Here is an 11,895-nt window from a genome sequence, read left to right as displayed (position 1 = left end):
GGTGGGAAGCGCCCGGATTTCCAGGTGGAAAATGGGGCTTTTTGTAATTGAAATCCTATGACACAGCCAGCAAAAATGTTGCATCATTTTTAATCAGGCAGCACATCTGCAGAAGGTGCAAGATTCCCGGAGCCTGAGCGCGGGAATGATGGGATAAATCACGGCAAAGGCAAATCCTTGACATCACCTTCATTGCTGGTTTTGATGCTCTGATTTCTGGGCTTCCCTGGCACCCATCCTGCCTGGCTGGCTGGTATTCCATGGGTGCAAGGCTCTTTGGATGTCTCCATGCATCCCAGAAAAAAAAAAAAAAAAGTTTTTTCTTTTTTTTGGTTTGGTTTGGTTTTTGTGGTGTTTTTTGGTGGTTTGTTTTTTGTTAGGTTTTTGTCATTTGTTTTGTTTTTTGTTGTGGTTTTGTTGTTGTTGTTGTCTCTTTTTTTTGTTCTGTTTTTGCTTTTTGTTTTATAGAAATTTGGGTTAATCACGAATTTTGGTGCCATCTCTGCAGGGCTCCTTGGAAAAGCACTTTCCAGGGAGAGGGGCTGTGCCTCTGCCGGGCTGTTGGGGATCCACGTGCCAGCCCGGTGGGATCTCATCCCTTTCATCCTAAAAAACACTTAGGGGGAATATCTCCCTGGTCCCACGGTGCCTGTGGGATGAGAGAAGTTTATTCCCCACCGATGTTTTATTTAGGTGAGTTTTAAATAACTCCAGCGCTTTCCTGGGGGAACCATCCCCTGGATTTCTGCACTAAGCACTTTTTCCTGGTGTTCAGCCGAATCTTTTTCTTTCTTTCTTTTTTTTTTTTTTTTTTTTCTTTCCCTCTGTTTTATCCCATTTCTCTCTTTTTTTTTTTTTCAGCTCAGAAATTTCTCAGGTAATTTAAATGTGAAGTGGCTGTGGAATACATTGGGCTGCAGCTCATCACTTGATGAGGGGCTGATTGGGCTTGGAGAGACTCTGCCAGCAGGGAGGGAGGTGGGAGAGCCGGGAATTTTGGGAATGATGCCGGGTGTCACCCATCCAGTCCTTCTAGAATGGAGCAGGTAGGGGAAAAATGGCCCAGATGATACCCAAAATGTTTTAATGAGGTTTCAAGGTGAAGAGAGAGGAGAGGGAAGCCAAGAGTCCAGAATCCATAGGATGTGGGAAGGGCACAGCAGGAATTGTGGGAAGGGGGCATGAATTGGGGACGAGGCAGCTCCTGGGCCCCCAAAAAGGTGAAGACTTTGGGAATTGAACAATGTCCTTTCTTGTCCCTCACCATTTGCAGGTGAGGACTCTGGGGGAGCACCAGGTCTGTGGGTGGCTCTTGGATCCCTCATGGAATGGGAGCCTGGAGCAGCACCCCAGGATGGAGCTGTGGGGGAGCTGAGTCCCCCAAAACTCGTGACATCCACATGGGAATGTCCATGGCAGCCCCAGGAAAAGGGAAGGGAGGTGGAAATCCCGGTAACTCCTTATGGAAGCACAAGGATCATCCACCGTGCCTGGGATTTTGGGCATGGATGGGGTTTGTGGTGCCCTGGAACTGCTCAGAGCCCCCCAGGATACTGGATCCCTTCCTTCTCCCACCTGGAGCCCAGATCCCGGTGTCATGGGTGCACCTGAGGCAGGGAACCATTTCCCATTTAATTTATTGGGTTTTTTTATCCCTGACCCATCCAAGGAATCGCCCTGGTTGTTTGCCACTGATTCCTTCCCGTGGCTGGGTGGGAAAATCGGGTGCTCTGCTTCCCTGGGCAGGTGTTTCCTGCTGGGACAGCACCAGGAGGGCTGGGAAGGAGTTTTCCCACTCTCCCACCCCTCCAAGGTGTCCCACTGCCCGGGGTGAGCCCTGCTCCAGTTCCATGGGGCCTCTCCCACCTTGAAGTGTTTGCTTTGGTGTCCCTGGCACATTCCAGGAAGGGCAGAGGCCGCAATCCCGTATTTTCCTGGTGTGCCAGGTGTGGCTGTGCCAGGTGTGGAACTCTCCATGGAGAGGTGACCTTTGGAAGCTCCTGCCTGGCTCAGCTGTGCCTGCCTCACCTGCTCCTTCCCCCATCCCAAGGATCCACATCCCCCACTGGGGTGAGCCCACGGGGTCTGATCCCAAAGTGTTCCCAAAGGGATCCTGGAGGGATCCTGTGCCCTCCTGGCCGGGGTGGGGTTGGGGATCGTCCTCCTCCTCCTTTCTAAAGGATTCCCGGGCTCCCGAGCCCCACCTGAGCCGGAGCCGGGAGAGCGGCATCGCCATGGCAACGGGGGCTGCTGTCAGCGCGGGGATGGAGCGGCAGGAGAGCGGGAACGGGCGGGGAACGGGCAGGGAATGGGGCAGGGAACCGGGAACGAGCAGGGAACGGGGAACGAGCAGGGAACGGGCAGGGAACGGGCAGGGAACGGGCAGGGAATGGGGCAGGGAACCGGGAACGAGCAGGGAACGGGGCAGGGAACGGGCAGGGAGAGCGGGAATGGGCAGGGAACCGGGAACGGGCAGGGAACGGGCAGGGAACGGGCAGGGAGAGCGGGAATGGGCAGGGAGAGAAGGAATGGGCAAGGAATGGGCAGGAGGAGAAGGAATGGGCAGGAGGAGAAGGAATGGGCAGGGAGAGAGGGAATGGGCAGGGAATGGGCACGAAACTGGCACGGAACGGACAGGGAATGGGCAGGGAGAGAAGGAAATGGGCAGGAAATGGGCAGGGAGAGCCAGAAATGGGCAGGGAAGAAAGGAATGGGCAAGGAAAGGGCAGGGAATGGGCAGGGAAAGAAGGAATGGGCAGGGAACAGGTAGGGAGAGGGCAGGGAGCAAGCAGGGATCCAAGGCCCCTCTCCCAGGACATAACCAGGTGCTCAAAAATATTAAAAAAATCACATTTTTGGATGTTTTTCTCATTCCTCAGGTGTTTCCCTCTCCTTTGGATCGGGATGGCTCCAAGAGCCCAAATCCCTCTGCTCCCTGTGCCCAGGGAGCCCCACACCCCATGTGCCACCCCTAGCTTGGGGTTTTCACAGAAAAGATGGAAAAATCACACTTAAACCCTCCAATTTTCATAAATTTTGGTAATATGGAGCCAATTTGACCCCGATTGTATAATTTTTTAAATTATTTTCTCAATAGAAATAGAACTGACTCTGCCATTTTTTTTTTAATTTTTGAGCTTTAATTTGAATTATTTTAATGAAAACCGAAGGGACTCGGGGGGGTCTTGGTTTATTTTTGTACTCTAGAGTGACTTTTTTGTTTGTTTTTCAATTTTCTCAACACAAATGAAAGTGATGCCAAAATTTGTTGGTTTATTTTTGTTACAGAAAGGAACTGACTTGAGGGTTTTTTAAAAATTTCCTTAATAAAAAGTGAACAGACTCAGGAAGGGGTTTTATTTTATTTTGTTTTTATTTTATTAATAGAAATTAAACCAACTCCAAAGGGGTTTATTATTGCTCTTGTAATAGAAAGTGAAATGACTCCAAAGATTTTCTTAACAGGAAGCAAATTAATTCTGGATTTTGGTTCCTCCCTCCTCATGGCCCAAATAAAAAACCATCAAAAATTACAAAAACTCCAAAAATTCCAGAATGCATTAAAAAATTGCCACAGAAATAAAACCCCAATTTTAAATAAAATTTTAAAAGAACCTCAAAATCCTCAAAAATAGAAGAAATTTTTAATAGGTTGAAAAAAGAAATTAAGGAAGAAAAGCTCCAAACAATTCTGGAAATGAAAAAAAAAATGAAAAAGTTGAAAAAAAGTTCAGAAGACTTAAAAAATCAAGAAAATTTGGAAAAACATTTAAAATCTAAAAAACCTCCTGAAAACCATCCCAAATCTCCCAAACCTACCCCCCCCCCAAAAAAATAACCTAAAAACACCAAAGAAAAAAAATTTAAATCAAGAAGATTTAAGAGACTTAAAAAAATGTAAAAACCTTGAAAGAAAAATCTTCAAAGAATTAAAAAGAAAAAAATAGCAAAACCTTAAGAATACTAAAAAAGAAAAAATCAGAAAACTGGAAAGCTACATTAAAAAGTTTAAAGAATCAAAAATTGGAAAAAACTTAAAAACTGTAAAAAAGTGAAAACTCCTCCAAATTTAAAAAAAAAAATGGTAAAAGGAAGAATATTTTTAAACACTTAAAAATGTCTAAAAGTTTCAAAAAAATCTTTAAACAAAGTAAAAAAAGTCAGAAATGGATTAAAAAAACCTCAAAAAAGTAAAAAGAATTGAGAAATCTTTTAAAAAACAGAAAAAAAAATTAAAAACTGAAAAATGCTCAAAAAATTCCAAAAAAGTAAAATATTTAAAAAAAACTTTTGAAAAAAGCCCCAAAATATTGAAAGATCTTTACAATACCCTTTGAAAAAAGTAAAAGTATTTTTTAAACTTTCAGAAACCCTCCAAAAGGTTGAAGAAGTGGAAAATCTTTTTTTAGAAATGAGAAAAAAAGAACAAAAACCCTGGAAAAAATAAAATAAAATAAAATTTGAAAAACTTCATTAATTTTTTTTAAAATTAAAAATGTAGATAGCCTCCAATCCGCTGGAAAAGCAGCCCCAAAGCGGTGGAATGCCTTTACCCCCTCCCAGCCCGGGATTTTTGGGAATTTTTCGGTCCCGCCGCCGCTCCGGGCGTGGCCGGCGGCGTCCGCTGGGGGGCGCTGCAGGATCGCGGCTGAACGGGAGGGCGAGGCCAAGCGCGGCGCGCAGCGAGGGGGCTGCCGGGCTCGGCGGGGATGGGGCCGGGCCGGTGCTGCGCCCATACCGGCGCTCTGCCAGCTGGTCCCCAACGCTGTCGCCTCTTCACGTCCCCCCGGTAACCCGGTAGCAACGGCGGGCAAGCGGGGGGGGCAATAAAAAAGTAAAAATCCTTCGCGCTCCCCTTAAGAACCCACAATGGGCGTGCCCTCCCGCAAGGCCCCCCCCGCTCCGCTCAGCCATTGGCCGCCCGTCCGGGCTGTCCGCGCCGCTGCCTGCGCGGAGGGGTAGAGCGGCTGCCGCGGCGGGCGGCGCCTCAGTCGGTGCGGGGCGGGCGGAGGCGGCGGGTGGGGAGCGGAGCGGGAGGAGGCGGCGGCGGAGCGTGATGGGCGCCTGACGCCCGGCCCGTCCCGCCGCCGAGGGACGATGGCGCGGCCCCGCGGCGGGCGGTGGCTGCTGGGTGTCCTGCTGGCCCTGTGCCGCCTCGCCGCGCCGCTCGCCAAGAGCCTGGAGCCGGTGTCGTGGAGCTCCGCGAACCCCAAGTACGTGCGGCGAGAGAAGGGGGGGGGTCGGGAGGGACGCGCCTCGCACCCCCCGCGGGGAAAAAGGCACCGAAACCGCGTTCTAGATGCGGATTTAATGGAAACAGCCAGGTTTTTAAGGTAAAATCGCGCCTGGAGGCTGCGGGCAGCGGACGGAGCGACCCCCGGCTGAGGACGGACCCGCGGCGCCGCGCTGCTTTTCGTACCAAAAAACCAAAAATCTCCTTCCCTTTTTTCCCCTCCGTTTTTAACTATGTTTTTACTTCTCGCAGCTTTTCCTCTCTTGAAATCCGTTTTTGGTTTTGAAAACCACGTTTTGTTTCTTGATTTTTAATTTTTTTTTCTTTTTTCACGCCTCGTTTTTTTTTTTTTTTTCCTCCCCCGGATCGCTGCTTCCCTCCAGCGTTTGGATTTATTACTTTTTTAAAATGATTGTTATTATTTTTTCTGGGTTTTCTCATCCGAAATCAGCCGCGGAGGAAAGCGAGGGGATTCGTTCCGCCCCCACCTCGGGCTGGGTCCGAACAAAGCGGGCGGTGGGGCTGCTCCGCCTGTAGAGCCACCTAAATTCTATTAACTTATAAATTTTTATATACATCTCTGGATATGGACGTGGCTGCCGTGCAGGAACAATATGAAGGGCGAGGAGGAGGAGGAGTGGGGGGTGTTTGGTCGCCCCTACGCCGGGGCTGGTGGTCAGGATGGGTCAGTGGCCCTTGCTCAGCTTTATCTTGTAGATCATAGAATGTTTATTTATCTTACGCCTTTCTCCCTTCAAAAAAAATCCTGCTTTTAGCCTGCTGGTATTTTTTTTTTCCCCACCACACTTCTCAAGGTAAAAAATAACCCAAAAATAATCCAAAGAGTTTTTGAGGGTTGGAAAGAACTGAAACAATTTGGACAACCTTCCTGCCTGGACACGTATTCCAACCAAATGTTTATTTGCTTGGTTTCTCGGTGGGGAAAAAGGAACTTTGCAGGCACACTTTGCGTGTTCCCAGCTCTGGAAGTGCCGGGACGGCGGCTCCGTCACTTCGTTCTCCTCGGTGTGTTTTTCCTTTCCTTTCTTTGGGAGTTGTGTCACTTGGCTGGGAGCAGAGAGAGCCTTTTTCCTCAGGAATTGCCCCGCTGGATTCGTGAGCTTGGTGAGGGGCAGGCAAATTGCTTCCAGAAAATAGAGTTTTTATTTGGGGGAAAAGGCAGCTGGAGGTGGAGGCGACTCCGGCTTGGTGCTGGAGGATGCCATGTCACCCCTCTTCCCTTCCTTTTCCCTGGTTTTCCTTAAGCTACTGAGGACTGGGAAGCTGGGAGGAGGCCGTGGCCATTGGCTGGCACAGGGGTGACAATCCAAGACTTCCCCCTGAGCCCTGGAGTGGTGGCCTTGGGGATGGGGTGCCCAGAGAGAACTTGAGGGGTTCCTTCATTTTCCCAAGCTGGGAGCTTGGTGGTTTTCTGTTCCCAGTTTTTGGGGCTCAGCAGTTTCTGCCTTTGGTTCACGCCTAGTTCAGAGCTCAGAGGTTGTCCAGGTTTGGTTTTCCCCCAGTTTGGCTCTCAGTGGTTGCCCACTCTCAGTTCCCCCTGAATTCAGGGGTTGGAGTTGTCCACCCTTGGTTTCCCCCAGCTGAGAGATCTGAATTTGTCTGCTTCCAGTTTTCTCCCAGTTTGGAGCTCGTTGGTTGCCCACTCTCTGTTCTCCCCAAATTCAGATCTTGTTTGTCTGCCCTCAGATCTCCTCCAGTTTGGAGCTCGGTGCTTTTGCACCCCCAGTTCTCCCCAGTTTGGAGCTGTTGCCTTTCCTCCCCCAGTTTGGAGCTTGGTGCTTTGCCACCCTCAGTTCCACCCCGCTTTGGAGCTCAGTGCTTTCCCACTCTCCATTCTCTGGGAATTCGGGGTTTGGGGGTTGTCTGCTCTCGGTTGTCCGTGGATTTGGAGCTCAGAGGTTGTTTGCCCTGGACCCAGCTTTCTGGGAATGTGCCATCCCGTGTGGGGCTGCTCCTGTGGGTGCTTCCCCATCCCTGTATCCCCACAGGGGCAGGAGAGAGTGAGAAGCGCCCGAATGTCGGCGTTTCCACCCAGAAATGGCTCTGCCGGCACATGCACAGGCAAAACCCATGGAAGTGTTTTGCCTCAGTGGGGACTTTCGGGGCCTGGCCGTGATCCCACTCAGATCCCTCCAGTCCGTGCCCCTGTGGAGCAGCCCCGGATCCTCGTGTCCGGGATCCGTCTTTGGGATCCGTCGCTTTCTTTCCCAGCTCCGAGCTTTGCCGGCTGCGTGGCATCGGGCAGAGCCTCCTCACGGCCGCTCCCAGCAAACCCAGCTGAGGAAACCAGTCTGGGGATTGTGCTGGGCAAAGTCCGGCTCCAGCTGGAGGAGAACTCATGCTCTTGGTTGGATTGGGATTATCTTCCAGATAGATCCATAAAAACCCTTCGCCACTGTACTTGGGCTTCCAAGCCCCTTCCTGGGGCAACGCCGGGGCTGTGCCAGCCCCCATCCCATTCTGCTGAGCTTTAACTCTTGTTTTTAGAGTAAAGAGAGCTAAAGCCTTTAAAAATAACATAGCTAAGTGGAATTTTCCAATGAATCCAAGGAGCAAGCGTGGCGCTCCGGGCCCGGCCAGCCTCAGCGCGATTGCTGTAAATAAGGAAAATATTTTCCTGCCCTTTCTGGGCAGCTAGGAGCTGTGGGCTCCCTCTCCACCAGCGAGTCTGGGGCTCCTGGTGTTATCAGAGGGATGCTGATAACACATCCAATAGATGGAATGATTTCCTAATCGAGTTAAGTCAGGCTTAAGCTCTGTCCTGCATTGGGAAGCCCAGGTCGGCTCCTGGGTGTGTGTCCCAAAGCCAGCGGTGAAATCATCACCCACTTCCCACTGTGAGGATGCTGGGTCTTGAAAGAGAAAAAAATAGGCCTAGGAACGGTTTTGTTGGAAAAAGTGATAATTGTCTCAAACCTGTGCTTGGGATGAGCTCACCCTCTGAGTGAGCTTTCCCTGGGATGCCTGCAGAGCCCTTTGGAAGGGGGCTTGGAGAGGCAATATGGCTTTAATTTATTCCATCATGTCCAAGGGGGGCTTTGGGGAAAGTGCTTCTGGGATTTACTCGCCCCTTTGCTGTGCAGCCGGGGGGCAGTGGGAGCGTGCTGTCCTTGGACAGCCGGGAATTGCCAGAGGAATTCTGGCTAAATCCTTTCTCAACTCCCTCGGCTGTAATTTGGGAGAAATATTGACCCTGGTGGGCTCCTGTACCGGCCGTTAAAGGGAAACATTCCTAATAAAATATGGTTTGGAAAATTCATTTCAGGCTGGAATTTGCCTCCCCAGAAAGTATTTCAATAAGGAGGTGGGGGAAATGGGACACATCATCCACGCCGCTCCGGAGAACGCCTCCTTTCGCCTCTGCTTTTCCCTCTTCCCCTTCCAGAAAGTTTTGCTCAGTTCCAAACTTGTTAAAAACCAAATAAATGCATTTATTTAAGAAAAAAAAAAGGTGAGGGAAAGAGGGAAAAAAAACCCAGACAAAAGTCTAATCCTTCGTGGTATTTTTATTCTGCCTTTAATGACATGATGGTGTCCCATGGAATTCTGTCAGCGCTGGGGTTGAAGCCTGGCAGATCTTTGCCTCTTTTAATGCCGTTTTACGAGGGACAAAGTGCTTGTGGGAAGGCTGTTTCCGAGGGGAAAGGCTGGCCTGGAGCTGTGGAGCAGGGGGCTCGCACTTGTCAGAGCAGATGGAATGGAATTACGGGAGCCGTGGGCGCGGGAGGCGCTTCGCAATGTCAGGATTTAGGCAATAGGGAAAACTCGCTGCTTATTTTTAATTAAAAGTCGTTTCTGACTTGTGGACACTCCCCCTTCCTGAGGCTGAGAGGTGGAGAACGATTTTAAACTAAAAAGATGGGAAGTTTAGGTTGGATATTGGGAAGAAATGCTTGGCTGTGAGGGTGGGGAGGCCCTGGCGCAGGTTGCCCAGAGAAGCTGTGGTGGCTGCCCCAGCCCTGGAATTGTCCAAGGCCAGCTTGGATGGGGCTTGGGCCAACCTGGGCTAGTGGAAGGTGTTGCTGCCCATGGCAGGGAGTGGGCCTGGATGGGCTTTAAGGTCCCTTCCCAAACCATTCCAGGATTTTTGATTCTGTTTTCCCATCAAGAATCCCACGGCCCCTATGTGCACCCTGGCCTTTCCAGGGCTTTGCTTCATCTCCGATGGCTGGCTTGGGCAAAGCAAGCCTGGACAGCTTGCTTTCCAGTTGGAGTTTCCCTTTGGAAGGGGGGGGAACCCTTTGCTGGGTGCCAGGCCTTTGGGAGCCCTCCCAGCTCCTGCTCCCCACAAGGCAGAACCCCCTGTGCCCAGCCCACGTTTCACCGGAGGCGTTCTCCCTGTGCCGGGGGAAAGGAGCACCCAGGGCTCCTTGCGGGTCGTTTGGGAATGACTTCATTAACTTAAATTAAAAAAAAGGGAAGGCAGGGCTGCGGCTCTTGCAGTAGCAGAGTAAATACCGCTGGATTCCATAAAATGGATTTAACTGCTTCCTTTAAAAGAAAAAAAGAGCCGTGATGGGGTGGCTGATTGATTGTAAAAGGAGCCGGAGCTTTCTCCGGAGCAAAACAGCTGCTGCAGCTCCTTGGATCTGCCTGGCAGTGGGGCTGGATGGGGCTTCCATGCCAGTTCTGCCTGGGAAGGGCTGGCAGGGGCTGCTTTCCTCCACTGCACCTGAGCTGCTGTGTTGCTTTGGGGTCTAAGCTGTTCCCTTGAATCCTCATCCCAAACAGGCTGGATGTGGCAGGGCGGGATGTGCCTGTGCCCTCAGTGGTGTGGTCAGCTGGGCTGGGTGTCCTTCTGAGCAGCTTCACGAGGTGTTCAGTGGGTTCCCCCAAACAGCTTTGCTGTGTGCTCAGGGGTCCCCCCAAGCCCTGTCCATGTTTTTAGAGATCATGGGTGTCACAAAGAGCTGGAGTGTACGAGTACTCCCTTGCATGACGTCCTTCAGGAGCTTTTTGGATTGTCCCCTGTAAACCAGAGGCTTAGCAGTGGGGATGATCCCTTGTTTCCCTGTAGGATTTGTATGTCCCAGCTTCCCCCCAGCTCTTCCATAGCTTTGTGCTCGCTGCCCCTGTTGCAGGGGCACCCTGTCCTTGGCACAGCAGTGGCCGTGCTGCCGGGGAGCCTGTCTGCTCCAAGGAGCGCTGGACTCCGGTGGGAAAACATCTTGGAGCTATCAGTAGCACATGCTACTTGGAGTCTGGCAGCTGGAATAGGGTGGGGAGAAACAAAGCTGATTCCGTTCTGTCTCTAATTAATGATTGCTGGGATCAGGGAGCAGGAGCAGGACTCGCTCGGCGCTATCGCGGCGTCACATCTGGGCAGGAATGCACGGCCGGGCTGTGGGGCTTTTGTTGTGCAGGGCTGAGGGAGAGCCCAGCTCCTTGCTGCTGTTTCTCAATGCTTTTCCCCTTCCCATCCCTTGTTCTGGGTCGGGTGGTGTGGCAGAGAATCCTGCTCTGGAGAGCAGGAGGGATGGTGGTGCTGGTCGTCCTGCTTGTGGAGAGGGTTGGTGCAGTCCTGGCATCCTTTGGGAAGGGTTTTCTTGCCCCTTGTGGGTTTTCTCTTGCTTGATCACCAGCTCAGAGCTTTGGGGTCCCATCTGTTGTTGAACCCTGCTGATCTGCTCAGGGCTGTGCTGGAACCTCTGGATTGCATCTCCAGTTGGAGCATCAGAGCTCAGCTCATGGCTGTGCTGGAGCCTTGGGATCCTGTCTGTGATTGGAGCAGTGGTGCTGGGCTCATGGAGTCTCAGGATCCCATCCCTGGTTGGAGCCCCAGTGCTCTGCTCACGGCTGAGCCTTGGAGTCCTGGCACTCCTGGCTCCCCCAGCCTGTCCAGGCTTGGTCCCAGAGGAGTCGGACAAGCCAGGGCTAAACGTCCTGCTCGGTGAGGCTGGATTTGTACACAGTGGGGTTTTCCTGGCCCCTGCCCTTCCGTGGAGCAGGTTCTGCTGGAGCTGGAGCGGAGGCTGCGGGCGGTCTCTGGAGCGCAGCTCGGGGGCCTCCAGTCCCTCCCCCCTGGAGGATGAGGGGACAGGTTTGGGGGGTTCCTCGTGGTGTTGCAGTGAGCAGTGGCTTCTCTGTGAGCTCTCCCTGCCGGAGCCCCCGGGCGGGATCCGAGCCGGCTCAGGTGCCGGCGTGGCAGTGCTGCCCCGGCCGAGCTGAGCTGAGCTGAGCAGCTGCACTTCAAAAATGCCAGCTATTTATAACTCTGGCTTGCCTGCTCGGGAATAACCTTTTCCTACCCACAGCCGGCCCTTCCCAGGTGGGCTGCTTGCCCTTTCTGAGGCCATGGGACCCGGCTTTTCCAGGGGGGGCTTTGTGAGGGCAGAGCCGGGGATTTGGTTGGTGTCCAGCCATGAGCTCCTCTTGGTGTTTTTCAAAGGCTCTATCCCTCTGTGGTGATATGCCTGCACAGAGATCCACATGTGTCATGTCTGCTGGGGCTGGGCTGTGGTGAGAAGACTGAAGTCACCTGGTTTAACAGGGATTGGCCCTTGCTAGTGCCAGCGTGGAGGTGCCAGGCTGGGATACTTGGGATTCACTGCACAAGTTGTCCCAGCTCCTTCTGTCCCAGCACCTTCAGGTCAGAGTTTGGGAAGTTCAAAGCCCTGGAGTGGGTGCCCTCCCTAGTTGGG

At 51.8% G+C, this 11,895-nt stretch overlaps 1 protein-coding gene across 1 annotated transcript in view; it reads left to right on the top strand.

Moving 5' to 3' along the window:
- The first annotated feature begins 5,046 nt into the window (after positions 1-5,046).
- EFNB1 (ephrin B1) overlaps positions 5,047-11,895 on the top strand; it is a 43,440-nt gene continuing 36,591 nt past the window's right edge. Inside the window, exon 1 of the mRNA XM_066559635.1 lies at positions 5,047-5,213. Within this exon, the coding sequence (XP_066415732.1) occupies positions 5,098-5,213 (116 nt within the window). The 5' untranslated portion in view covers positions 5,047-5,097. The remainder of the gene's footprint in view (positions 5,214-11,895) is intronic.

Source organism: Molothrus aeneus, chromosome 14 (assembly GCF_037042795.1).
Source record: "Molothrus aeneus isolate 106 chromosome 14, BPBGC_Maene_1.0, whole genome shotgun sequence".
Classification (NCBI taxonomy): Eukaryota; Metazoa; Chordata; class Aves; order Passeriformes; family Icteridae; genus Molothrus; species Molothrus aeneus.
Note: the sequence above shows the minus strand (reverse complement) of the source record. Positions and strands in the feature narration are given on the sequence as shown.